General features: G+C 44.5%; 1 protein-coding gene across 1 annotated transcript; it reads left to right on the forward strand.

Annotated features, from left to right (window-relative positions):
• The first annotated feature begins 121 nt into the window (after positions 1 to 121).
• On the forward strand, positions 122 to 27,633 carry LOC138955761 (uncharacterized). Its single transcript, XM_070327301.1, has 5 exons — positions 122 to 3,285; positions 3,559 to 3,652; positions 16,655 to 16,915; positions 27,033 to 27,113; positions 27,388 to 27,633. Exons 1-5 carry the CDS (start codon positions 151 to 153, stop codon positions 27,513 to 27,515), a joined length of 3,699 nt encoding a protein of 1,232 aa, XP_070183402.1. The 5' UTR covers positions 122 to 150; the 3' UTR covers positions 27,516 to 27,633.
• The last annotated feature ends 7 nt before the right edge of the window (positions 27,634 to 27,640 follow it).

Raw genomic sequence — 27,640 nt, forward strand, 5'->3', positions numbered from 1 at the left:
TCATCATCATCATCATCATCATCATCATCATCATCATCATCATCGTCGTCGTCGTCATCATTATCATGAAGTTAGCGGATCATTTTTTTCCTCACAGCCATCAAGATGGGCAGACCCAAAAAGGGGGATCAAATCTGCGTGCGATCTTTCATGCCCACCCAAGCCATGATGGGAGACAGAAAACCTCCATTTCCTGACAATGACAGCACTGCTCTGGGAGGAGGGCCAGAGTTCGACAACTCTGCTTCCGAAAAACAGGGTGGCGTTGGCCACGCTTTTGGAGCATTGGAACAAAGGTTCACCGTCGAGCCAGTATGCGATGCAAGTTATTTGTCCGACGAATTCCTGGAGGCTGTCAGCATGGATTTGGGCGGACACCAAGAGTCCGGCATGAAGAATAGGATTGCAGCGGTCAGTTCCGAGTCTCTGGCGATGGAAGAAAATCAACTGGTGCCCACAGCTAGTTTTTCTGGGCCCTGTGGATCGCCGATGGAAAGTGCTGTGTCTCCAGGAACGACTACCAGCAGCAGCGCCAGTAGTTTTGACGTGTGCAGTTCCAGCTCCCAGTCTCCTGTGCCTGGCGACGCACAACACCTTCCTCCCAAACCTTCCGCTGCTGTGCCTGGGCATGTAGAGCCATTTCCCAACTTTCTTCGCAGCAACCAGCATGACTCATTTAATCCTGATCAGCAGCAGCAGCAGCAACAGGGGCCTGAGTATCAGAAGGTGGGAGAATGGATGAAGAACAACACGTCACCACGTCAGACTGACTGCACAGAGTGCTGCCAGCTGTCGCCCCTCTTTGCGTGCACCCCACGGAGTGAGCCCCTCGTGTCGTCGCCCTGCTGCTGCAACCCCTGTATGTGTACATCGCCCCTGGCGGACTGCAGCTCTCCTGCCTGTCCTGCGGACTATCGCTCACAACTCAGCCTGCTGTCTTCTCTCTGCCAAAGTCAGCAAGATCTCGATCCCTCCACTATGGCCCAACACGAGCAGAATTTCTTGCTCTCTCCTCGACCGCTGACGACGATGGCAGGTCACCACGTCTTTTCTCAGCCCCGCTCTGAGATGCCAAGTCCAAGCAAAGTCTGTTCCAAAGCATACGTTCATGCTAGTGAACCTCTTGCAACCTGGCATAGTTTCTCCCCACCAGTCAGTGCGGTGACACCACAGCAACGATATGTTTTAAAGAGACAAGGACAATTTGCCCAGCAAGGGAGGGAACCATTCGAGAAGAACATGTCACATTATTCTAGAAAGGCAACATACGGCAATACAGCACCCGTGCAGGTGAGCACGGCTTCTTCAAAAGCGGACACAGCCCCAAGGTCAAAGCCTGTGCTAGAGAAAGAAAGCAACGTGTTCGCCGATGACCTGTACGAGCTGCTGGAAACACTGGATGACAAACCGTCTTTGCAGGGAAAGGCTGTTTTGGCCGCGCGCTTTGATCCCACCAACACACATGATGTCGCGGGACTGGGACAGGATAGATTGGCCATGCCAAACAACTCAGTTGATTCTTTTTGTTCGCAGTGTGATACTGCATACGCGAGCACCAACCACACAACACAAGAGAGCCGTCGTAGACAGTCGGACTCGGTGCTACAATGTCCAAGCAGCGTTAAGATGCGGATGCTTGAACCCCGTTACTACTGCACTGGAAAGCAAGTCAGAGAAGTGGGATCTACATCAGACTTACCATCTGAGTCGCCTTACTCCAGCTCGCAACTGTTGGCCAGATACCAGGCAGACGGAGTGTCCACGCAGCGGTTGGTGTCTTCTGTGTCATTCTCTTCCCTGGAAAGTCTAGCATCTATTGACCCCTCTCGAATAGTATTGTCCCAAGATCACGGCCACCGTCCGTACAGAAATCTGTCTGTTAGGACTTCTGCCACCCCAGGTTTCCCCACATTTTCTTTTCCCTTTGTGTATCCAGCATCAAGAAGTCTACAGGATGGAAGACCTCATGGTGCAAGTTACAAACCTGTAACCGTGAAACAGGAGAAGACAAACGTTGTTACTTCCCTTCCTGCGCATTTTGGAGTCCAGCGCATTGATGGCTCAGGCTCAGCCCAAGAGGCTGCCTATCAAACAAATGGCGTGGGTACTAGTAAGGGCAGTTGTGAATTACCCTGCTATGACAACATTGATGACCACGACAATCGCAGCCAAGGCAGAAACATCTATAGCATCGCCAGCTCGTTGCGTTCATTGGCTGATGTCATCACACAAAGGAGTGAGGATAAAACTGCTGCCAGAGACAGGAAGGATGAGGATAAAACTGCTGCCAGAGACAGGAAGGATGAGGATAAAACTGCTGCCAGAGACAGGAAGGATGAGCTCGTTGCCAACTTTAAGAATAGCCCTGATGGCAGTGTCGGTGTAAGCAACAAAGGCACAGTACTTCATGCTGATGTACATACTGCTGACAATGGAGGTATTTCACCCAAGCCTCTTGCTGCTCCGCATGCTGAACGTTCTAATTTAAACACCTATTCAAATTCGCGTACACCTACGCTTCTATGCCACAGTCCCAGTCCTAAATCGTCAGTACGACAGAATGGCACATTTACGGGCTGCTTCCCTCAACGTCGAACCCCAGATGGCTACTCTCCAAAATCCAGGCGATCTGGACCATATACAGTTCAGTCCCCAAAAGACCCACAGAATGAGGAAACCCGACTTTTATCTCCCGAATCGAGCGGGCAGAGCTCTCATGCCACCAAGGGCTCCAGGCAAGGCTCGCCCTTCACCTCTTGCCCAAGGCAAAACTCTACCTTTACAGCACAGTCCCCCGGTCCGAGAGTGCACGCTAGACACGAACAAGATACCGACAGCATGATGTTATCGGCTGTACCCTACTCCGGTCGAACCCAGACCAACCTTACGAACGACCGCCAGACCCTTAAAAGCATCAACCGCTACTTTCTTTCCCTGGAGAATTCTTGCGATAAAAACAACTGCGACGATGTTCACGGCAGCAGTCACCACCACCACTTCAACGCACAGCCCGCATCGGACGTCTGCCAGTCTGATCAGTGCCGGGTCTGCAACATGGACAGTCACAGCAGCAGATCCAGAGATGTCAATACCTTTGCTATCTGCACGAGACGCTTCCACTGCTATTGGCACGGTCACAACCCGTCGCCCTTCGCGTTGCACATGACGGCCCACAACCAGCACTTGCTGGCGTCCGTTGCTGCTGCCCTCTGCCACTTCAGTGACCGTCTCAGCCAGCTGCACAGAGGAGGCTCTGATGAGACTTCTCCCAGTAATGCGGACCAGGTAAGGAAAACAACGACACTAATTAGAAGAAAATAAGTGTGTGTGTGTGTGTGTGTGTGTGTGTGTGTGTGTGTGTGTGTGTGTGTGTGTGTGTGTGTGTGTGTGTGTGTGTGTGTGTGTTCGAGTGTGTGTTTGTATGTGGGTGTCTGTGCCTGTGTGTGCATTTGTGCGAGTGTGTGTTTGTATGCATTCATGTGGGTGTGTGTCCAGCCCCCTCCCCCCCCTCACTCTGTAGATTTTCGTCAGAGTGATGAATTCTGCGTGTGTTTTCAGGTACGAGACACAAGCCAGGTGTTATTAGAGAGGTTGTACCAGCAGAGCACAGCCATAGCTTCTATAACCAAAGACTTCCTGTTGCAAATACCAGGTAATACGAGTTTACTTGTTTATTTGATTGTTGGTTCGTTAGTTGGTTATTTGGCCATCTCTCTCTCTCTCTCTCTCTCTCTCTCTCTCTCTCTCTCTCTCTCTCTCTCTCTCTCTCTCTCTCTCTCTCTCTCTCTCTCTCTCTCTTTCCTAGATGTGTTTGCTAGCGGTTCATTGCAAGTACCAGGTTATAAGAGTTTACTAGTTTAAATTGATTGTCGGTTCGTAAGTTGGTTATTTGGCCATATCTCTCTCTCTCTCTCTCTCTCTCTCTCTCTCTCTCTCTCTCTCTCTCTCTCTCTCTCTTTTCCCGTTGTCTCTGTCGATGCCCGTTTTTAATCGGTTGTTTACAACGATTTTTTCTAAATCTCTCGATTGCCTCGCTTGTGACTTCTCCCCAAGTGGCTTCACCTTTTGCGAGCTAAGGTGTTTTGTATTTCATTAATATTTGTTTGTTTGTGCACTTAAAAGACCGCTTGGTCGAAATATCTGTGACTGTAACGTATTGTTTTTGAGTCACTTGAGAAAAAGTGACTCTATGTAATCGGTCAGTGTTAGTCTGTCCGGCCGGCCGGCCGGCCGTCCGTCCGGCCGTCCGGCCGGCCGTCCGTAGACACCACCTTAACGTTGGACTTTTCTCGGAAACTATCAAAGCGATCGGGCTCATATTTTGTTTAGTCGTGACCTCCAATGACCTCTACACTTTAACGATGGTTTCGTTGACCTTTGACCTTTTTCAAGGTCACAGGTCAGCGTCAAAGGAAAAATTAGACATTTTATATCTTTGACAAAGTTCATCGGATGTGATTGAAACTTTGTAGGATTATTCTTTACATCAAAGTATTTACATCTGTAGCCTTTTACGAACGTTATCAGAAAAACAAGGGAGATAACTAGCCTTTTCTGTTCGGCAACACACAACTTAACGTTGGGCTTTTCTCGGAAACTATAAAAGTGACCGGGCTCAAATTTTATGTGAACGTGACTCATTGTGTTGTGAATAGCAATTTCTTCCTGTCCATCTGATGCCTCATATAATATTCAGAACTGCGAAAGTGACTCGATCGAGCGTTTGCTCTTCTTGTGTCAATAACAAACAATAACAAAAATTGTCAGTAAATACTTGGTGTCACATGACTGATGTGAACCAGTTGATTGGCTAATAGCGATGCGCTTAAAACTGTTAGCGCACTCTTGGAGTGCGCTAACTTTTCCACAGAGCGTAATCTTCCGCCCTTTGCCTAAGCGAGACTGTACTCTCATCCTCAGAATTAATTGATGACATCTAGCTTATATTCTCCACAATACCAAATGACCATAACTTTCCTGCGGCTCAATTAAAGCAGAAGTTTTTTTCTGACAGATTGCATGTGCCTGTGCCACAGTGAAGCCCACTGATCTAAAAATAGAAGCCGCTGTGTCTCATCTCATTTTCGACTTCCATAGATTCTTCTCATATGCCGTGTTAGTGGCATGTAGCTTATTATCCACATTACCAAATGATGAGTTAGTATACAATTCCCAGCGGCTAACAGAAAACACAAGTGTTATTCCGATAACGTACCAGCTAGACAAGCATTTGGAAGTCGACTGACTCGATCGACTCTGTCATACGTAGCAGACTACACTGAAATACGACTGCATCAGTTCAGTAAATGAATGGTTTCCGAATTATTATTTCAAGACAACAACAATCGGAATCGAAAACGTGTAGGGTTCACAACGTTCTTACCATGTATAAGATTTATTACCAGCCTGCCTCATGCGTGCAGACTCAGTGCAACGTGACGAGCAATATTTGTTTTTGAAATGAGACTGCAGTGGTTCGATTGCCTTAGCCTAGCAGACGACATAAACCCCGCTCAGCAAATTAACATGTTGGGCAAATGTGAACGAAAAAACGATTGGGATATAATACGTGTAGGGTTCAGAGCATTCTTACCGTCCATATTTAGTACCAGACTCCCCGATGAGTGTAGATACAGCACGAGAAACATACCACATGCATTTTTAAAATGTGCTAACCGTCGACCAGTCCTTGGAGTCAATTCAAGGGGCGCCACTCTGCACAGTCAATCCGTCGAAGCGAGCTGAAGGTTTCGAATCACAAACCCTAACAGTTCTTTCTCCGAGTTCAAATGAGGTCTCTATGAAAGATCATCACTTTTTAGCTTAACGCTACACTGGAATTTACCAACAGAAATTAAAATGCGTGTGACGAAAGCACGACACACCTGAGACAGCCCACACAAAAGTAGATCTTACACGACCTGCCCACACAGTTATGCCTATTCAAATGTGGGTAGCAAAATGTGTGTTTTGAATCTTCTTTTTTCTCTGGCGGTACTGACAATATCGTTATTGAAACAATCCCAGTGCACTAAGGGATATATAGAGCAAATTTCGAAAATAATTATTGAACTCAGCGCTATGCGCTTCGTTCAATAATGAATTTTCTCGATTTGCTCTATAAATCCCTTAGTGCACTGGGATGTCTCAATAACTTAAACAATAATAACAATAACAACACTTTATTGTCCATTAAAATGTTACATAAAAATGGAACATTTTCTTCGGCACCTCCTGCCTGCCTGTAAACGATTATAACAACAATTGGACAAAAGGACAACACACATAAATCATAGGTTCACGTATGTTACGCGTGATTGTTCTGAAAAGTGACTATTACATGATTGTTCTGAAAGTCTACTATTTATTTCATCGTAATCATGTAAGCCTTCATACGTGATTGTTCTGAAAGCTTACTAATTTACATGATTGTTCTGAAACTCTACTAAAGGTAAACTTGCTTCACCCGTGAAATGTTGTCAGATATGGAACAAGAATAATGTATACCCCTACCCTTGGTGGTTGCTGTGTAATAAAAAAAAAGTGTCACTGAAAACAGATGTGCTAATAAATTTAGCTTTCATGTATGTGTGGTGTGTGTGTGCGTATGTACTCAGTGCACTGGCGTCGGAAACGGGGGGGGGGGGGGGGGGGCAGCTGTTCCTGGGGTGGGGGGGGGGGGGGCAAACATGTCTTTTTGCCCCCCCCCCCCTAACATTTAGGATGACAAAAATATTCACAGAGAGAGAGATTGAGAGAGAGAGAGAGAGACAGAGATTGAGAGAGAGAGAGATTGAGAGAGAGAGAGATTGAGAGAGAGAGAGAGAGAGTTAAACACACACAAAAAGAAGTATATTGTCTCGCGTGCAAGAACTTTATAACCCAGACTCCCCACCTATCTCGCAACCCCGGACATCTCCTCACGTCTCTCATCCCCTCTCCACTTGAATTTTTAGTTCATAAAAAAAAAAGTTTCATTTGTGAAAATTATTTGTAGCTTCCATTTTCCCTCTTTGCCATGCCTTTCGATCCATTTTGGTGACCTAGCCACCTAAGCATGGCAAAGAGGAAAATTTAAAAGTTTCTATGTGTCCCTTTGAACCTGTAACTTGAATTTTGAGTTGGGAATACTCAAGAAGAATCATTACATTTTTGAAGATTATAAATAATTTTTGTCTTTGAACATTTAATTTCAATTTTGAGTTGAGAACAATAAAGAAGACATGTTCAATGTATGAAACGTATTACTTGTCGAGTTTGTATTCATTGGGCGGGGGTTTATTGTATCAAAATAGTGTTCTATTTACATACAGACATACACACAGACAGACGGACAAAGTGAATCCAGTATACCCCTTCCAACTTCATTTGGCTGGGGTATAAATATCAATATCACTTAAGATTGAGTATCATTGTATCAAAATATTGTTGCATATACATACAGACATACACACAGACTTCGTTGGGCAGGGGTATACATATTGTTCCATATCTGACAACATTTCACGGGTGAAGCAAGTTTACCTTTAGTAGAGTTTCAGAACAATCATGTAAATTAGTAAGCTTTCAGAACAATCACGTATGAGGGCTTACATGATTACGATGAAATAAATAGTAGACTTTCAGAACAATCATGTAATAGTCACTTTTCAGAACAATCACGCGTAACACACGTACTCTTCAAACAAAGTTAAGGATCACTTTTTTACAAGCACGCCACACAAAACAGACAAGACCGAATTCTTTCATTTTTTAAAAATTATATAATTGAACAACCAAGGAGTAATGACAAACAAAGCAAAGATCGAACGCGGCAGCGACAATTTAGCTAGAATGTGTCAAACGTGACAACCCTCGAAAATGGAATTCACAACAATGTGAATCAGTGTCAATAACGCGTGTGCCCTCCGTTGTGTGCCAGGCATTCAACACATCGTTGGCGCATGGAGTGGATCAGGTTGCATATGAATGCTCTGGGAACTCCTTTCCACTCCTGCTGGAGCCATTGCAGCAGTTGACCCAGATTGGCAGGAGGAGGGTGATGTTGCTGTACCCGACGACAAAGCTCGTCCCACATGTGCTCCATGGGGTTCAGGTCCGGGCTGTTGGCTGGCCACAGCATCCTGTTGACCCTGGCCTGCTGGATGAAGGTGTTTACAGCTCTGCAGAGCGATGGGGAGGTGCGTTGTCATCCTGAAGAATCGCACGAGGGCCGATCGCTTGGAGGGCTGGAACGACCAGGGGTTGCAGGATCTCATTCTGGTAGCGGACACCGGTCAAGTTGCCCACTACATGGTAGAGGAAATGACCTGGACATACTTCCTTTTTGTTTGTTTTTTGTTTTTTGTTTTTTTACGATATGGCCTGATCATCTTCGGGTTTACTTGCCCCCTTTTTAAAGGTGCAAGCTACATTTGAGAGCATTCACAACCACGGCCTGGCCATACTTTCTTTTTTTACACGATATGGCCAGAGAAGCCATGCCTCCTTTTTGCTGTGAAAGCTAAAATGTGAGAACATTCAAGTTACAGTGGCGTAGGAATTGGAAAGGGGGGAGGAGGCAATCAAAGTATGTCTCAAACACCCTGCATGCAGATGATTTTGCAGTATGGTGTGCCGAGGAACACACAGCAACAGCTGCATACCGCATGCAGAACACCTTTGACAAAGTATGCAGTTGGACTGAAGACTGGGCACTCCAGCTCAACTCAACCAAAACTGTCAGCACACTCTTCTCCCTCTCCACTTCCAAGGAAAAGGTCTCGCTGAAACTGAAGAACGACGCAGTTCCACAGGTTGAAACGCCAACTTTTCTAGGAGTAACCCTAGACACACGCCTGACGTGGAAGCCACACATTGAAGCCACAGAAGCAAAAGCGATGAAAAAACTCGCACTGATGAAGAAACTGGCAGGAACCAGATGGGGTGCAAATTCTGGCATACTGAGACAGGTGTATAGAGGCGCCATAAGACCAGTCGTCGAATGTGCCTCCACAACATGGAACATTGCCTCCAAAACAAACAAGTCAAAGCTTGACAGAGTGCAAAACATGGGACTCAGAATGATTTTGGGAGCCATGAAGAGCACACCAATCCAGGAAATGGAGAAAGCGGCTGACCTTCAACCACTGGAAACCAGACGGGAGCACAAAACTGCTCTCCAAGGAGAAAAACTGAAGAGGCTGACTACACATCCACTCCATGCAAAACTTCAGCAAGGCACCAAGAACCGTCTGAAAAGAAAGAGCCTAAAGCATCAAATGAAGGACCTCAGCAAAGTTCATGCAGACATTCTGGAAACAGACCCCAGACAATGTGAAAAGCTCACACCTACTGTCTGGGCTCCAAGGAAAACCCTTCCAGAAATAAAAACAGACTTACCAGGAATGGCAGTAAAGGGAACACAGGCAACAGCACTCCAAAAAGCTCTTACACTGGAGATGCTCCAAGACCGCTATCCCAACAGCACTTGGACGCAGGCCTATACAGACGGATCTGCAGATCAAGCTGTCAGGAATGGAGGCAGTGGTGCTTACTTTCGTCATCCTGATGGAACCACTTTCTCCCTCTCCATGCCAGCTGGTGACTTCAGCTCTAACTATAGAGCAGAAGTTCACGCCCTCACCGCTACCACTGAGCACCTCATAGGACAAGGCTGCCAACAACAGAACATTGTGCTGCTCACCGACTCCCTGTCTGCTCTCCAGTCTCTTATGTCTGGGCCTACTGACTTCCCCACCAGGCTACTCCATGAACGCCTCAGCACCCTGTGCCACAACAACCAGTCCCCTGTTTCTTACAGGCGAGAATAGGCGAGATTGGCGAGTGGGGCGAGGAAGTACCGTTTCTTGGGCACATCTCGCAGCGAGTGAAGCTAGAATTCTCGCCTCGAACGCTAGGTAGCTTTGGGCTTGCTCGCTTGTCGAGAAAACATGGCGGCCACGCAGCTGCCCATCCGATTGGCTGTCCATGGTTTTTGACCGGCCAGTGCAGACGACCTTTTCGGTATCAGCCAATGGTGTTTAATTCTTGCGTAGCTAGCCATTAAACCGTTTTATAGACACTCTCGCCTCCTAGCTTCGCGAGTGGCTAGCCGAAAGAATATCTCGCCTGAAAGAAACACGCGTCAGGTCGTGCTCCAATGGATTCCTGCACATGTCGGTGTTGCCGGAAATGAAAGTGCAGACAGGCTCGCAAAGGAAGGAGCAAGTCTTCCCCAATTCCATATCTCCACCTCCTACACTGAAGCCAAGACCTTTCTGAAACGGAAGTCAAAAACTGAATGGAAGAAAAAGAACAACTACAGCCCACAGAAAGACCAGATCAACTCGTGGACAGAAGGAGCCAGACCACCATTCTTCGCCTGCGCACTGGTCACTGTGGACTGAAAAAACACCTCAAGAGACTGGGACTCCGCGACACAGCCCAATGTGAGTGCGGCTCAGAGGAACAAACTCCTGAGCACATTCTACAGACCTGCCCACACCTGGAGACAGCACGCCAGCACTACTGGCCAGAAGACACCAGCCTGGGCACCAAACTCTGGGGACCCGCTGCCGAACTGCTGAAGACTGCGGACTTCATGGCAGCCACCGATCTGACGATATGACGGCCATAAATATCGAACGCAGAAGAAGAAGAATTAGAATGGCCTGGCTTTTTTGCTTTGAATGATCAGAGTACCCATACCTCCTTGACGGCTTATGCGTGGGCTATCGATAGCTACTTGACGTATTTTGTACGTCAGTCGCCGGTTGGACACCTGTCAATTGTAGAAAACTTGTTTGTGATGGGGTATTGCTACTGTTGTCTCCTGGTATGCTCTTGAAACCTTAGCGTATCCATAGCAGCTTTCATGGGGCTATTGATTAAGCTCTATAATCTCAATCATTTTTGCCTGGCTTTGTCTCCAAAGGTGATCCTTGTGTTTCGGGCACTCGGTTACAGACACACACACGCACGCATGCATACAAACACACACTCGCACAAATGCACACACACACACACACACACACACACACACACACACATCTACACACCTACACACACACACACACACACACACACACACACACACACACACATCTTATATCTATATACGGCTTGTGTGTGTCTTTCTGTCTGTCTGTGTGTTCACGATTCACGGCCAAAGTTCTCGATGGATCTGCTTCAAATTTGGTGGGCATATTCAGGTAGACCCCGGCCACAATCTGGTTCCTTCGTGTGGCGTCAATCGCGTACGGTGCGCCACTCACCCGGCGAAGCCGGTGTACGGTATTCGGCTCTACTTCTTCCCGGCGAAGACGGTACCCGGCGAAGCGGGTAATCATCTAGTACATATTCAAAGTTGGGAAAGAAACAACTGAAAGTCAGCAGAGACTTACTTCCGAGAGCAAAGGAGAGAGATACATGTAAAAGCTTCACAGACAGCCCTTATTGGGGAAATCAGACCCTCCTCGGACGGACCGAGATTTCAAAGAGAATCTTACACCCCCAGAGGGGGGGGGGGAGAGAGAGAGTATCAAACAGAGAAATCTAGTCCAGAGGAGGACCATTGTTTTACTACCGTGACAAGATACGTGTGTCGACACTAATGTTTTTCATCAGTGGTCCGATGGTAGATATGGCGAGAATTGTCAACCCATGGTATCCAACTAAAAAGCAAACCTCTCTTGGAGAGGTAGCTTCTGTTGGCATGGGGGACCATCCTCATCTGACAATCCCAAGAGGACATCTGTGAAGGGAAACACTTTGATTTAAGGTCAAAGTGGATAAAACGAAATTGTAAAAAAAGAATTTTAAAATTTAGATAAGTTTTAACCAAGAAATTAGGTTAAAACGAGATAAATAGAAATTAAAAAAAGCCTAAAGGGAAGTAATAGCTCTGTACCTGCCTGTGGATCCCGGAAAGGATACACGAACAAAGAGATGTACTAGTTGTGTGAAACAGCAAAAAGTGGTCAACTTTTCGCTGCGGTTCAACACAGGGCTAGGGTAGAGAAGTCTTCTGCAAGACTTATGCAGCTGGATCGCTTTAAAGGCGATGCAACTTTCACGGAGACCATTAAATACACAATCAAAGTTGTGAAAGAAACAACTGAAAGTCAGCAGAGACTTACTTCCGAGATTTTAAAAATCTCTTAGCAGAGCAAAATAGAGAGAGAAAAGTGTCCATTCACAGACAGCCCTATTGGGGAAATCAGACCCTTCTCGGACGGGACCGAGATTTCAAAGAGAATCTTAACCCCCCCCCCCCCTCACACACACACACACACACACACATACACACACACACACACACACACACACACACACTGTTTGAAGATCGAGAAAAGCCGGCCAGACCTCCCGAAAGAGTCTTTGTACGTGCCCGGGTTGTGACATATCCTACGAAATAATTTTGTCATTGTGTTTGTTTGTTTGCTTAACGCCCAGCCGACCACGAAGGGCCATATCAGGGCGGTGCTGCTTTGACATATAACGTGCGCCACACACAAGACAGAAGTCGCAGCACAGGCTTCATGTCTCACCCAGTCACATTATTCTGACATCGGACCAACCAGTCCTGGCACTAACCCCATAATGCCAGACGCCAGGCGGAGCAGCCACTAGATTGCCAATTTTAAAGTCTTAGGTATGACCCGGCCTGGGTTCGAACCCACGACCTCCCGATCACGGACGCCTTACCACTAGGCCAACCGTGCCGGTTGTCATTGTGTAATTAGATGTCTTTTTATATTTAGTCAAGTTTTGACTAAATATTTTAACATCGAGGGGGAATCGAAACGAGGGTCGTGGTGTGTGTGCGTGTGTGTGTGTGTCTGTGTGTGTGTGTAGAGCGATTCAGACTAAACTACTGGACCGATCTTTATGAAATTTGACATGAGAGTTCCTGGGTATGAAATCCCGGAACGTTTTTTTTCATTTTTTTGATAAATGTCTTTGATGACGTCATATCCGGCTTTTCGTGAAAGTTGAGGCGGCACTGTCACGCCCTCATTTTTCAACCAAATTGGTTGAAATTTTGGTCAAGTAATCTTCGACGAAGCCCGGACTTCGGTATTGCATTTCAGCTTGGTGGCTTAAAAATTAATTAATGACTTTGGTCATTAAAAATCAGAAAATTGTAAAAAAAAAATAAAAATTTATAAAACGATCCAAATTTACGTTTATCTTATTCTCCATCATTTGCTGATTCCAAAAACATATAAATATGTTATATTCGGATTAAAAACAAGCTCTGAAAATTAAATATATAAAAATTATTATCAAAATTAAATTGTCCAAATCAATTTAAAAACACTTTCATCTTATTCCTTGTCGGTTCCTGATTCCAAAAACATATAGATATGATATGTTTGGATTAAAAACACGCTCAGAAAGTCAAAACAAAGAGAGGTACAGAAAAGCGTGCTATCCTTCTTAGCGCAACTACTACCCCGCTCTTCTTGTCAATTTCACTGCCTTTGCCATGAGCGGTGGACTGACGATGCTACGAGTATACGGTCTTGCTGAAAAATGGCATTGCGTTCAGTTTCATTCTGTGAGTTCGACAGCTACTTGACTAAATATTGTATTTCGCCTTACGCGACTTGTTATATTTAGTCAAGTTTTGACTAAATATTTTAACATCGAGGGGGAATCGAAACGAGGGTCGTGGTGTATGTTCGTCTGTCTGTCTGTGTGTGTGTGTAGAGCGATTCAGACTAAACTACTGGACCGATCTTTATGAAATTTGACATGAGAGTTCCTGGGTATGAAATCCCCATACGTTTTTTTCATTTTTTTGATACATGTCTTTGATGACGTCATATCCGGCTTTTCGTGAAAGTTGAGGCGGCACTGTCACGCCCTCATTTTTCAACCAAATTGGTTGAAATTTTGGTCAAGTAATCTTCGACGAAGCCCGGACTTCGGTATTGCATTTCAGCTTGGTGGCTTAAAAATTAATTAATGACTTTGGTCATTAAAAATCTGAAAATTGTAAAAAAAAATTAAAATTTATAAAACGATCCAAATTTACGTTTATCTTATTCTCCATCATTTGCTGATTCCAAAAACATATAAATAAGTTATATTCGGATTAAAAACAAGCTCTGAAAATTAAATATATGTATAAAAATTATTATCAAAATTAAATTGTCCAAATCAATTTAAAAACACTTTCATCTTATTCCTTGTCGGTTCCTGATTCCAAAAACATATAAATATGATATGTTTGGATTAAAAACACGCTCAGAAAGTTAAAACAAAGAGAGGTACAGAAAAGCGTGCTATCCTTCTTAGCGCAACTACTACCCCGCTCTTCTTGTCAATTTCACTGCCTTTGCCATGAGCGGTGGACTGACGATGCTACGAGTATACGGTCTTGCTGAAAAATGGCATTGCGTTCAGTTTCATTCTGTGAGTTCGACAGCTACTTGACAAAATATTGTATTTTCGCCTTACGCGACTTGTTTGTCTTTTTTAGTAGGGCCGGGGATGAATGAGTGCTTTTTCATTTATTGTAATGTTCTGACATCCTATACAAGACGCTTTTAACCTGTTGTCTCAAGGTGGCTGTCTTTTTTATGGCACGCGACGCATGAACGTTTTTTTTAAAGGGATATAACTGACCAAAAACCTATCTGCACTCGTCCCAAGAGCTTTACAATTCGGGTTGGGGGTTGTAAGTAGGCCTATGTCACCACACACCAGGAATTCCTTACAATAAGTGTTTGAGCGCTCAGTAATTCAAATTACAAACGGCTGTTTTTGAGCGGTGTTTCGAGACTGTTTGTCTCCTAGCGGCGCCTTCTCCCTCCGCTTTAATTTTCGTCTTACCTTTTGCCCCTGAGAAGCCGCTGTTTAACACACGCTGTTGTAAGAGGTCCAGATTTGCCAAATTGAGCAAAAGAGCTACAAACTAACGGCGATAGAGCGCTCAAAATAATTTCATTCGCCACATTTACCCCCTCTGGATACCATGCTCTTGTCAAAACAGTTGCGGATGCACAAAAAACAAAACGGTCAGGCCTTTTCACTTTTGTACACTTTATGGCCCTGTCACACGACCGTTTTAAAGCCTGCGTATGCCGACGTATGGGACATTTGAATAAGTACGCTGGCGTACGTCGAATACGTTATGGGTACGTTTTGTATACGTTAAGAGGACGCTGAAGCACGCTGGCATACGTCGTAGTACGCTGAGTACGCAGCAAAGTTTTGTGCATGCACAAAAATTCTCGACGTATGGTTCATACGCACTGCATACGTTGGCACACGTTCACACACGTTACTTGTACGTTACTGATACGTCGATAAATATCTGTATCTGTAGATAGTGCTGAGACATTCCGAACGCAAGCAACACTTCTGCCGTATAAACAGTTCTTCATGGACACGACATTCTGCACAGAGAGTACAGAACTTACCACTTGATTTACCGTTACATAACAAGGAAGAACTAATACAGTTTCTACTCACCAAATTTGCAGAATTACTTGCCGATTTCCCGCGATTTATAGAACAAATGACGTGATCGCATGGCGTCATGTCTAATAAAACAAAACTTCCGAAATATATCTAATAAAACAAAACTTCCGAAATACGTTCTATCCATTAGCAGCGGCGACGACATGTGATCGTCAGCGATAAGCTGTTGCGCGCAAGACTATCGTTAGGCATACGTTGTGAACGCCGGCAACACGCTAAGCATTCGTTGGGCATAAGTTGTGAACGCTGGCAACACGCCAAGCATACGTTGGTGTACGCTGTCTGTAAGTTATTGAAACGTTCTGCATACGTTACTAATACGTTATGTATACGTCCAACTCGTTATGAATACGCTATGTATACGCCAAAGATTGAAAAAAACATCGATAGTTCAGCGTACGCCAGCGTATGTTCATACGTCGGCATACGCTGGCTTTAAAACGGTCGTGTGACAGGCCCATCAGGCAGCTTTCACTTTATATTTGACGCTCATAACTGACTAGTTTCTGTCCACAAACACAGCTGTTATCATATACTGTATATGACAGCTAAGACAGTAAGCTTTCATAGTAGCACTTTTGGCCCCAAACAAAAAACAATAGCATATCTCAAAGTATGTGTGTGTCCGTCGCATATATGGACCACCTTTAACAAAGAGAAGAAAAGAAAAGATAAAGACTGGTTTATGCCACATGAATTAAGAGGCTTGCTAAAAATAACCTATAACTAGCCCTAAAGCGTTTTCAAGTGATATCAAACAGTCTTCTTTACGTGAAAGGTGATGATTCTATTTATTTTGCCTTTGTTCCTGAGAAAACAAATGAAAAATGAAGGGCCCCAGCTTCCCCTGGTATAATAGGGAAAATTCAACGTTGTAGTACGGAGCGTTTCAGATGAACCATATTAGTCTTTCTTCTGCCCTCCCTCCCGCTTCCCTCAAGTCAACAAAACGAATAACGAAACTCATCTCCGTATTCCTTCTCTACAGGGAACGTTCTCATTTTATTCTTGAAGCATTGATGCCATAAAGCTTAGAAATGTAAATAGTTTAATGCTTGGCGATATCTGGAGATAATTCTCCATTAAACATGCGTCGTCAAACACTCTATAACTAATAACACATAGTTTGTACTCTTTCTTGTATTGATTGATTTACTTATTATTGATTGATTGATTTAAGAGGGAAGCAAGCTCTCAGCGGAGGACGTCAGCTCGCTAAGCCAGCAGTGCGGGTTCGGCTCAGCGCTCATTTTGCTGGGCTCGCAAGCTTTCGACGCTGAGTGCCAGAGGTTTCGAGAGTTGTGGAGCTGGACAGTCGCCCCCACGTCCCCCCTCTTCTGCTTCAAGGTCCAGCTGCTGGCCCTGGCCGGCAAACTGAACGCCATCGGCATGGACAAGATGGAGACCGCCCTGCTCTGTGCCCTCTCGCTTATCAGTACTGGTGGGTTTCTAATTGTCATTGTGTGTGTGTGTGTGTGTGTGTCTGTGTCTGTGTCTGTGTGTGTGTGTGTGTGTGTGTGTTGGTGACTTCTTCCTTTTGCTGTTGTCGTCGTTGATGTTGTTGTTGCATTGGCCGGCAACGTTGAGACCGCTCTGCTATGTGCCCTCTCGCTCATCAGTGCTGGTGGGTTTCTAATTGAGATTTTGTTGTTGTTGTCCTAGTTGCAGCTGTTGTTGTTGTTGCACTGGCCGCCAAACTACGAGTATACGGTCTTGCTGCGTTGCATTGCGTTCAGTTTCATTCTGTGAGTTCGACAGCTACTTGACTAAATGTTGTATTTTCGCCTTACGCGACTTGTTTTTCTTTTCTTGTAAATAGGCGGTGAGCATCCTTCTTCATTGGTCTTTTTATTTTATTTTTTATTTTTAACTCCAACATAGAGGTATATTACACTCACGAAACATGGACATTTTCTATTTACAATGGAAATATTCCTTATATTTACAATTCAATTTTTCTACTTAATATTTGAAACTCAAAAATTACAAACACTGATCCCCGACAAGTTGTTTTTCTAAAAATACTAACACACATTTTCCCAATTAATATTACGTGATTTACAAAATTTCTCATCTTTTTACAACAACTTGTGTCTTGATAGCCAAATATTATATCCTGCATTTTAAACTTAACCCTTAATCCAACCTTTTCCTCTATCCAATTTTCTATCTTCGTCCAAAACAACTTTACCGGTATACACTCATAAAAAAATGTTCAACAAAATCAACTTCTGTACAACATATACAACATCTGTTATTCTCCCTGACTTGCATTTTACATAATAAAATATTTGTTGGACATATGTCATGCACCTTATTTATATCCCACCTCCTGGACATTTTACGGGTTCTGCTTTCAGCAGAATTGTCTGCTTTGTCAACTATCTTTTCATCAAAGTATGGTAGAAAATAAGAAGGAAGCAAGTGACTTTAACGGGGTCAAGAAAAATCCGCCCCGTGACCGTGGTGACACGGGGTGGTACATGGATCCCGTATCTGGGTCTGCACAAACAGTTGACCTGTGTCCAACCCGGGCCGGATTCTAATCCGCGACCTGAAGTCACGCAAAACTGTTTCAACCATAATGAGAGATGAGTTTTGCATGAGTCCCCGTCCCGGCTGTGTGAGAGGAAAAAAAGAAGGTCACCGTCACTTGTCGTCGTGCTGAGTTGTCGGGAGTCTTCCCCACAACGTCTATATTCGAGCAACAACAACTCGACAACGTTCGAGCAAGACATACTTTTTAAAAACGCATTTTCGGAAATTCCCGTTCGCCCACCCCTGTTAGTTAAGATGTTTCAAAACCCAGACGTACGCGTTGACGTACACGTTCACCTTAAATTGAAAACGTCTTTAAAAACAACTGGAACAAATTAAAAAATATATTATCTGACTAGTGTACACACCCATGCTTTGTAAAAGCACCCATACTTCGTGAATAAAGGTCCCAGGTCTCACTTGCACATTTCTTCGACATCAAGTGTTAGGTTGAGACGTGCATCCTCATGTGAAACCTTTAATTTGTTTGTTTTTTCCTGGTTGGGTGCGTAAAGGCGTGTAAAGCTAATATAGACGTTGTGGGGAAGACTCCCGACAACTCAGCACGACGACAAGTGACGGTGACCTTCTTTTTTTCCTCTCACGCAGCCGGGACGGGGCCTTTGCGAGCAGTTCCAACTGGAAAATGGAGCAATTTGTCGTCGTCACCAAAACGGAAGATAGAGATTGCTCTTTGCTGTTAAGTCGAGTTAAGTGTGAATGGTATAGCGCTGTCGCTGATGAGCTGCGGCCACTGAAGCAGGAGCGACGCAGAGCTGAACGCCGCATGCTGCGACCGTCGAGCACGTACATCGACACAGAGATTTTTAACAGAGCTAAACACCAGGTTAATCGCTTTGTTGAAGCTGCCAAAACTGCATATAACTCAGCCCAGGTACTCGCAGCTAAGACTATGAAGCAGCTGTATTCTGTCACAAATAGTCTGCTTGGTAAAGAGAAAAACTGTCCTCTCCCGACCATATACACTCCAAGTCGTCTACCCTGTGAATTTTCCGATTACTTTAGAATTAAAGTACAGACAATACGAGAAGAACTTGACTCTCAGCTAACCTCTACCACCAGCAAATTCACAGAGAAAAAATTCTCAGGAACATCTTTCTCGGATTTTCACCATGTGTCAGAATGTTTTGTCAGAGAAAAAATTGCTGAATCCAACCGTAAGACATGTGAGCTTGACCCATTGCCCTCGTGCATTCTCAACCAGTGTATTGATGCGCTAGTTCCATGCATTACCGGTATCGTCAATGACTCGCTGGCCACCGGGATCTTCCCATCTGTATACAAATCGGCGGTAGTCCGCCCTCTGCTTAAAAAACCTTCCCTAGACCCTAACTGCCTAAAAAACTTCAGATCCGTCTCAAATCTTCCTTTTTTCTCGAAATCACTTGAAAAGATAGTTCTCTCTCAGATCATTGGGCACCACCCAGAACAAGCTCCTCGACCCCCATCAGTCCGCGTATAGGGCTGGCCACTCAACAGAAACCGCTCTCATCAAAGTTGCAAATGACCTTCTCTTAGCTCTCGATCAAAAGCATGTGTCTGTCCTTTCTCTATTAGATCTCTCGGCAGCATTTGACACTATTGACCACTCCGTTCTCCTGACAAGACTTCACAATTCTTTTGGTATTTGCCACACTGCCTTAGCTTGGTTTAAGTCCTACCTCACAGACTGCTCTCAGATAGTCTCCATTGACGGCTTCCAATCTGCTCCATCCCCGTTGACTTTCGGTGTCCCCCAAGGATCTGTACTTGGCCCGGTGCTATTCATCATGCACACGAAACCAATATCTAATGTCATCTCTCACCACTCTGTTTCCTATGAAAGCTTTGCTGATGACACTCAGTTACAAAAATCTGGCCCTATTACTGACCTCCCCAACACAATCGAGACAACTAAGAACTGCATCTCTGACTTGAAATTGTGGATGACCGAAAATAAATTGAAACTTAATGACGACAAGACCGAGATCATGCTAGTTGTACCCCCTTCTCTTAAAAAAGAACCATCCCTTCCTGCCCAAATCTCTATAGCTGGAACTGATATTCAGTTGGCTTCTCAAGTACGAAACCTCGGTGTCATCTTCGACGAAACTCTCTGCTTCAAACAACAAGTCTCCACTGTCTGTAGAAATGCCTACTATGAACTGAGAAAAATTAGCTCCATCCGCCACTGCCTTTCTTCCGATGCTACAAAAACCCTCATTTGCTCTCTCGTTCTTTCAAGGCTAGATTACGGAAATGCCCTTCTTTCTGGTTCATTTGACTATCTCATTGAAAAACTGCAGAAAGTACAGAACAACTCCGCTAGATTAATCACAAAGACCCCTAAAAGACACCACATCACACCTGTTTTGAGATCCCTTCACTGGCTGCCTGTAAGAAGTCGTATTCAATACAAAATTGCATGCATTTGTTTCTCTTTCTTTCATGGTACAGGACCTGCTTATCTCTCTGAGATGTTATCAAAATATTCAAACCTCTCCTCTCTTCGCTCTGCAACAGATACCAATGTACTTAGTAAACCAAACAGAAACAGAAAATCAACTAACTATGGATTTGAGAGATCCTTCAAGTACCAGGGACCTCTTGTCTGGGAGAAAATCCCCCGGAGCATTAGGGATTCCCAGTCACCATCTGCCTTTAGAACAGCCCTCAAAACACACATGTTTAAGTTAGACCTCTGAGGGAGATCCCATGATCGGTGAGTCATCGGCGCTGCCACGTGTATTATCTACTAAAGTGTGGCGTTCATGAGGATGTGTATGTGCCTGTGTGTGTTGTACTAGAATAACGTATGCGTACATGGAATGACATTGCGGGTTACCTGAACATTGACAATGACGAAAGAAAGATTGTGTGTGTGTGTGTGTGTGTGCGCGCGTGTGTGTGTGTGTGTGTTTGTGCGTGTGTGTGTGCGTGCGTGTGTGGGTGTGTGTGACCATGCTTGAATTTATTCGGATTTAGTTCTCTTTCCTTGTTTGTATTATGATTGTGTAAGTGTAAAGCGCTCTGGGCTCGTCACCACGAGGTTTACGCGCTATATAAGTAATCGTTATTATTATTATTATCAAAGTATGTGTTATGGACGCATAGATTGTTCATTTTGCAAATAGCTTTTGAAGAAGAAAAAAATAAATCTTTGATAGGCGTGGATTTACATTTTTTTTGTTGTTGTCGGGTACCATCTCAGATGCTCATAAGTCTTTGCAAAGAAGCCGCTATAAACTGTTTGCGCAGAAGACGAACGCGTACGAAGTTTAAAACCAAGACTAGAGTGACGTCACTTTTCCGCGCAGGGTCCGGGACGCGTGTTGAAACAACGTCTGCGAAGGCGAAATTTGGTGTTTTTCACGTCGGGGCCGAACGAATGCATACATTAATCGTTTTTCCTTGTTTTAGGTTCCAGCGTTATGTGGTCTGTTAAAAGGAAAAACATGTTTTTAAAGGGGCAAATAGCGGAGTTATGATGGCCAGGGTATCTTTCATTGTGGTAGCAGGGATATTCAATTATATACTGTTCGGTTATTTTGAATAAAAAGAAATCTTGAGAAAAAGGCGAGAGAGGGATCTAGGTTATTATTCTGTACCAACGGACGTTATTCCCAAACAAAGGCCTATGCATTTCACGCGGTTACTAGATAATGTTAATGAGAGAAATAAGTAAAAATGTATTCAACATCATTGTATGGGTAAGGATGGTTTGGGATTGCAAGCGGTGGTGGGGGAGGGGAAGGGACTGCTATGGCTCATAAAGGGACAGAAAGCTAGCTGAAGTTTAAATTGTGGTCATTTTAATGATGTTTCTATTTTGTCATTCATCTTTCACTGTTTATCCTACATACGTGAGAGAGACACCCGTGAGATAATAATCGTTCAAATCACACGTGTGTATATCATGTAAATGAGGTCATGTCAAGCAAGTCTGGCAGGGACCTGTTTTTCCACTGCTTATGATGCCAAAGTCACCGTAACAAACGTCATTATAGAAGAAAAAAAATTGCGCTCGCTAATTACCCTCGATGAATCTTTAGAACTAACACGTCACGCCACACTTTCAGAGTGACGTTTCTTTGCTTTGACGTAATAGATTGCACGATGCTTTAGAAGAGATCGAGGTTCCAAAACAAGCGTCTTCAATTTAGCTGCCTCGAATGCAGGATATTTTCAGTAAAATACACGTAAATACGGTATGTAGGATAAACAGAATACTACATGGCTTGCTGTGTCGTACCAGATTTACACTCGTTGCTTTTTCAAATAGTGAACAGCTCGCTTTCGCTCGCAGTTCAATATTTAAAAAAACAACTTGTGTAAATCTGGTACGACACAGCAAGCCATGTAGTATTCTCTATATATGACTAACGAACAAGCGGGAGCAAACGTCCATGTTTATACACATGTGTGTGTTTGTGTGTGTGTTCGAACAAAACCACTTTTTCTTTTCACACACACACACACACACACGCGCGCGCGTGCACGCACACACACACACACACACACACACACACACACACACATGCACACACACACACACACACACACACACACGAAACACACACATACATACACGCACACACACACACACACATGCACACACACACACACACATATACACATTAAACACAACGCGCGCGCGCAATCAAACTAATGAACAAACAGACGCACAATTTCACACGCCGCGCAGGAACGCCCTCACACACAGGCAGGCAGGCAATGACACACATACGCACATCCACTCTCCACCCCCCCCCCCCCCCCCCAAGCATGGGCGTGGCACTGGTTTGCGTTATTTTGTTTAACCACAGCAGAGAGGGGCGTCCCAGAGCAAAGGGTTGAACCTCCACGTGCTGTACGAGTTTTATGTTTTTTATGGTGCGCCAAATTGATATTACTATCGTTAACAGTTATAAAGGGTTTTGAAACTATCGTTAACTGTTATATAGAGTTTCGAAACTATCGTTATCTGTTATATAGAGTTTCAAAACTATCGTTAACCGTTAAATAGAGTTTCGAAACTATCGTTAACTGTTATTTAGAGTTATATCAATAGCGCGTTTGTGCGCGCTATTGCTAAAACTATGAATAACAGATAACGAGGGTTTCGCAAAACGGCGGCATGGTGCGCGCAAGTGATATTACTATCGTTAACTGTTATATAGAGTTTCTAAAAATAGCGATGGCGTGGTCGGATGTTTCGATGCCGGCAAAATGGCTGCTGAACGTTTCGTTCGAGCGAATTTGCACTAAATTACTACAACATTTAGTAGATCATATTCAACTAACTGTCGTCTGATAAGTCCATCATTTCGCTGCTTCGTTTAATCAAGTAATCAAATCTTCGTTACAGCTAGCACGCTTCCTGTTTTCACAGAAATATTGGTCAGTGTCAGCTTGACCCGTTCTAGCTACCGCGCTGTGTGCGGGTCAGTTTGTACACATACGGCTGGCATGCATGCAGTGGGCAACGGTCAGTGTCAAGTTGACCCGTCCAGTACCCAAAACACGATGCGAAAGCATGCAGTGTTTTCCAAAACGCGTCGTGGGGGATATCACGTTGTTTTGTGTTTGTTTTGAAAAAAAACCCACTGTTTTGTGTAGTGCGTCTGTCATGGTCTTTTCCGCGAATATTCAGTAGGCCTACCGTCTTCAAACCGCACACGTGGAAAACGGTACGGCCGAAAGTACAAATGATATGATAAAGCTAATATTAAACAAACTCAACAATGATTTGAGAAGACGACAACAGAAGAACGGTCAATAACTAATGTTGTAGTTTTTTAAATTGTGTTTCTAGTTAAAATGTACATTTCGTAGCAAAAAGACAGTTTTGCAATGGCAGTTTCAGGGTTTTCCCATTTGGGAACGACTCATGATACCGACGCGCTTTGGTAAAACTATCGTTAGCTGTTATATAGAGTTTCTGAAACTCTATCTAACAGATAACGATAGTTTCGAAACTCTACATAACAGTTAACGATAGTTTCAAAACTCTGTATAACAGTTAACGATAGTTTCAAAACCCTATATAACAGTTAACGATAGTAATATCAATTTGGCGCACCATAGTTTTTCATGCTTAAAGCGGGAGCAAATGTCCGTGTGTGTTGGTGTGTGTCCTTTTTTTGTTCACTCACACACACACACGCGCACACGCACACACACACACACACAAATTAACACACACATACAAACACATGCACACACACACGCACGCACACACACACACACACACACACACACACGCGCGCGCGCGCGAGCGTGCACGCACACGCACACACACACACACACACACATTAACACACACATTAACACACACATACAAACACATGCACACACAAATTAACACACACATACAAACACATGCACACACACACACACACTCACACACACACACACACACACACACACACACAAACACACCGGCCCCCGTAGCGCAGTGGTTAGCGCATCGGGCTGCGGGCCGGGAGGTCGTGGGTTCGAATCTCATCAGGGTCATGTGGGTTTTTCGGGCTACGGTCGGCTCCTACCCAGAGTGGAAGTGCTATGGTTCCTATGGGAAGGCTGGGATCACACAGCCGAGTGTCATTCACTTAACGAATGCGACTTTGAGGGTGCTCAGGTATACCTGACCAACACCGCAGGTGCGGCAGTTCTCGGGCCTAGTTGACGCCAGGATATATTATGACAGTAAGCGTAGAGTGCTGCCCTGTCACGTAGTCGCAAACCAAATTGGAAATCCAAAGCATCATTATAATCATCCTCATCTCATTAATCATCCAAAATATAAATTGTCCTTGCTCTTGTGGCCCTTCATGCCCAGAGCTCTCATGGTGACCTTGGTCTCAGTGTTCCTGTGCCTTCGTTCCCTGAATAGTAGTTCTGCTGTCAGTCTTCAACGTGTGACGTTCTGGGGGGTCGACGGAGGGACGTGGTGGCGGTCTGCTCTCTGGAGGGGACGCTCACTCAGTCTGGCTCCGCGACTTAAAGTCAATGTCATTTGTAGGGGGCATAGTAGGTAGTGGGCTGCGTCCGTTAACTCGGGACAGACCCACTACTGAACACCGTCGAAGTGACTCAGCAGAAGTGCAGTGTCATCTTCCGAGGGTAGCCTACCGCAGCGACCCGACATCCCCCCCCCCCCCCCCCCCCCTGGAGCGTCTGTAAAATCGACAAGTTTGGCAGCGGAACGAAATTCAGAGGTGGTTGGAGCAGCGAGTGCAGGGACGGGGTGGTGTGAGAGCACAACGGGACAAAGGAACAAGTGTAAAGGCGGAAACAAACACACACACACACACACACACACACACACACACACACACACACACACACACATAATGATATACATATGCTCAGATACCAATGGGCAGAACTGGAAGACCCAGATGCAAGACGAATAATTCATAACACTGTGTGTTCCCCACTACCCAAAACATGCCCCGAGGGGCTTTGTCTCTACACGTCGGATCTAAACCCTTCGTTCGGGAGTCCAAGAGTTTTCTTCTTCTGGCCACTGGCGCCCCGCAAACGCTACTAGTGTGGGTACGCGCGATGACGCCAAACGACAACACACCTGTCTCGGTTCCGTCGTCGTTGTCGGTCCCGTCTTACCCGCAACGTCTATATCTCCAGTTTGTGATTTCAATGCGACTCGCTGTAAGCTTATCTGCAATAGCACGTTGTGTTGGGGTGGAAATTCCGAGTCTACAGCATAACGCTCGCGCAAATAGACTACGTCAAGATGTTTTGACGTCAATGTATCGTGAAGTCATCCATTCTTTGGGGCCTTTCTGTCGCGCGCGTGGCGTGTGTTTGTGCATGTTTGTGTACACATGTGTTAGTGTATAAGAGTGTGTGTGTGTGTGTGTGTGTGTGTGTGTGTGTGTGTGTGTGTGTGGTGTGTGTGTGTGTGTGTGTGTGTGTGTGTGTAGAGCGAGAAAACTACTGGACCGGTCTTCATAGAATTCAACATGAGAGTTCCTGAAAGGGATATTCCCAGACGTGTTTAAAAGAAAAATTTTTTTTATAAAGATCTTTGATGACGTCATATCTGGCTTTTTGTGAACGCGGGACTGTCACCCCCTCATTTTTGGTCATGCAATCTTCGACGGAGCCCGGATAATGGGATTGCATTCTAACTTGGAAGCTTCAAAATTAATTAATGAGTTTGGTCATTAAAACATTTTAAATTTTTAATAATAATCAAACGTTTTGTAATAGATCCAAACAGGATTTCGTCTTGTTCTTTATTCCTGATTCAAATGTTTGGATTTAAATCAAGCTCAGAAAGTAAAAAAAAAAAAGAATAGAGAAAAGTGCGCTTTCCTGTGAAGCGCTTTACGCAACTGCGCTAAACTGGCTTGTCACTTTAAGCTCTTAGCGATCCGGACGCGGGTAATTGGCACCGCTATTGTCATTTAATGCTGCAATGCGTTCAGTTTCATTTTGTGAGTTCGACAGATTGACTAAATGTATTGATTTCGCTTCACGCGACTTGTTTAATCTGTAAGTGAAAATTCGATTTAATAACAATTTTAATGAGCAAACTAATTAATTTATTTTTAAGCTGCCGACCTGAAATGCAATCACATAGTCCGGACTTAGTCAAAAATTGCTTGACCAAAGTTAAAATCAATTTTGTTGAAAACTGAGGGCGTGACAGTGCCACCTAAACTTTCATTAAAGTCGGATATGGCGTCATCAAAGACATTTATCGAAAAATTGAGAGAGAAAAATTCTGGGGATATCACTTGGAAGAATCTGTATGTATGTTTCATGAAGATTGGTCCAGTAGTTTTTTTCTGAATCGCTCGACACCTACACACATAGAGCACTATCCTCGTCTCGATTGGCCGTCTATGTTAAAACATTTAGTCAAAACTGGACTAAATGTAACGACACGTAAAACATTTTCTAGCTTTTTTTTTCTTCTTTTTTTTCTTCTGTGTCTCAAAACTTGTTTTTCGTTATATTTTGACTTATCTATTGTTGTCGTTTTTCAGATTTGTCCGGGTTGAAGGACAGAGATGCCATCCGGGAGGTACGGGCCTCGTTACTGGACGCTCTTGAGGCCTACATTTCTTGTGAGTTCAAATTGGGTTGTTGAAGTCAGTTTCTTGAATTTTCTGTGAACTAGTAATCTAAAGTAGACTTTTCTTGTGATAATGCTATGATGAAGATCAGCATAAGCAGCGGCAGCGGCACCATTATCATCATTATCATTACTATAGCAGTAGTTCGAAGTAATATATGCATCATTATCATTGGTTAGCCCAATGACGACAGTTCTCGAACTTACACCCCAAACATTGCTACATGACGTTGACCGAGTGTTTGTTGTGTGCGTGTCACGTGCAGCACGCGACCAGTGGTTCAAGGTGCGTGTCAAGCGTCTCTTCAGCGTGCTGCCTGACGTGCGAGTCATGTCCGCCTGGTACTGTGCCATCGTCTCTCACATCCGCCTGGCTGCTGTAAAAAGCACATGATGTCATTACTAGTGCCATGTCACAGCTGTTGAAGGAAGCTTCTGATGTCATCACTAGTGCCATGTCGCAGCTGTTGGAGGAAGCTTCTGATGTCATCACTAGTACCATGTCACAGCTGTTGAAGG

Source organism: Littorina saxatilis, unplaced genomic scaffold (assembly GCF_037325665.1).
Source record: "Littorina saxatilis isolate snail1 unplaced genomic scaffold, US_GU_Lsax_2.0 scaffold_672, whole genome shotgun sequence".
NCBI lineage: Eukaryota > Metazoa > Mollusca > Gastropoda > Littorinimorpha > Littorinidae > Littorina > Littorina saxatilis.

Coding starts and splice junctions, on each gene's coding strand:
- LOC138955761 (XM_070327301.1), top strand. CDS start 151: ATGCCCACCCAAGCCATGATGGGAGACAGAAAACCTCCATTTCCTGAC. Junction 3,653..16,654: donor CTTCCTGTTGCAAATACCAG/GTAATACGAGTT, acceptor GATTGATTTAAG/AGGGAAGCAAGCTCTCAGCG. Junction 27,114..27,387: donor TCTTGAGGCCTACATTTCTT/GTGAGTTCAAAT, acceptor TGTCACGTGCAG/CACGCGACCAGTGGTTCAAG.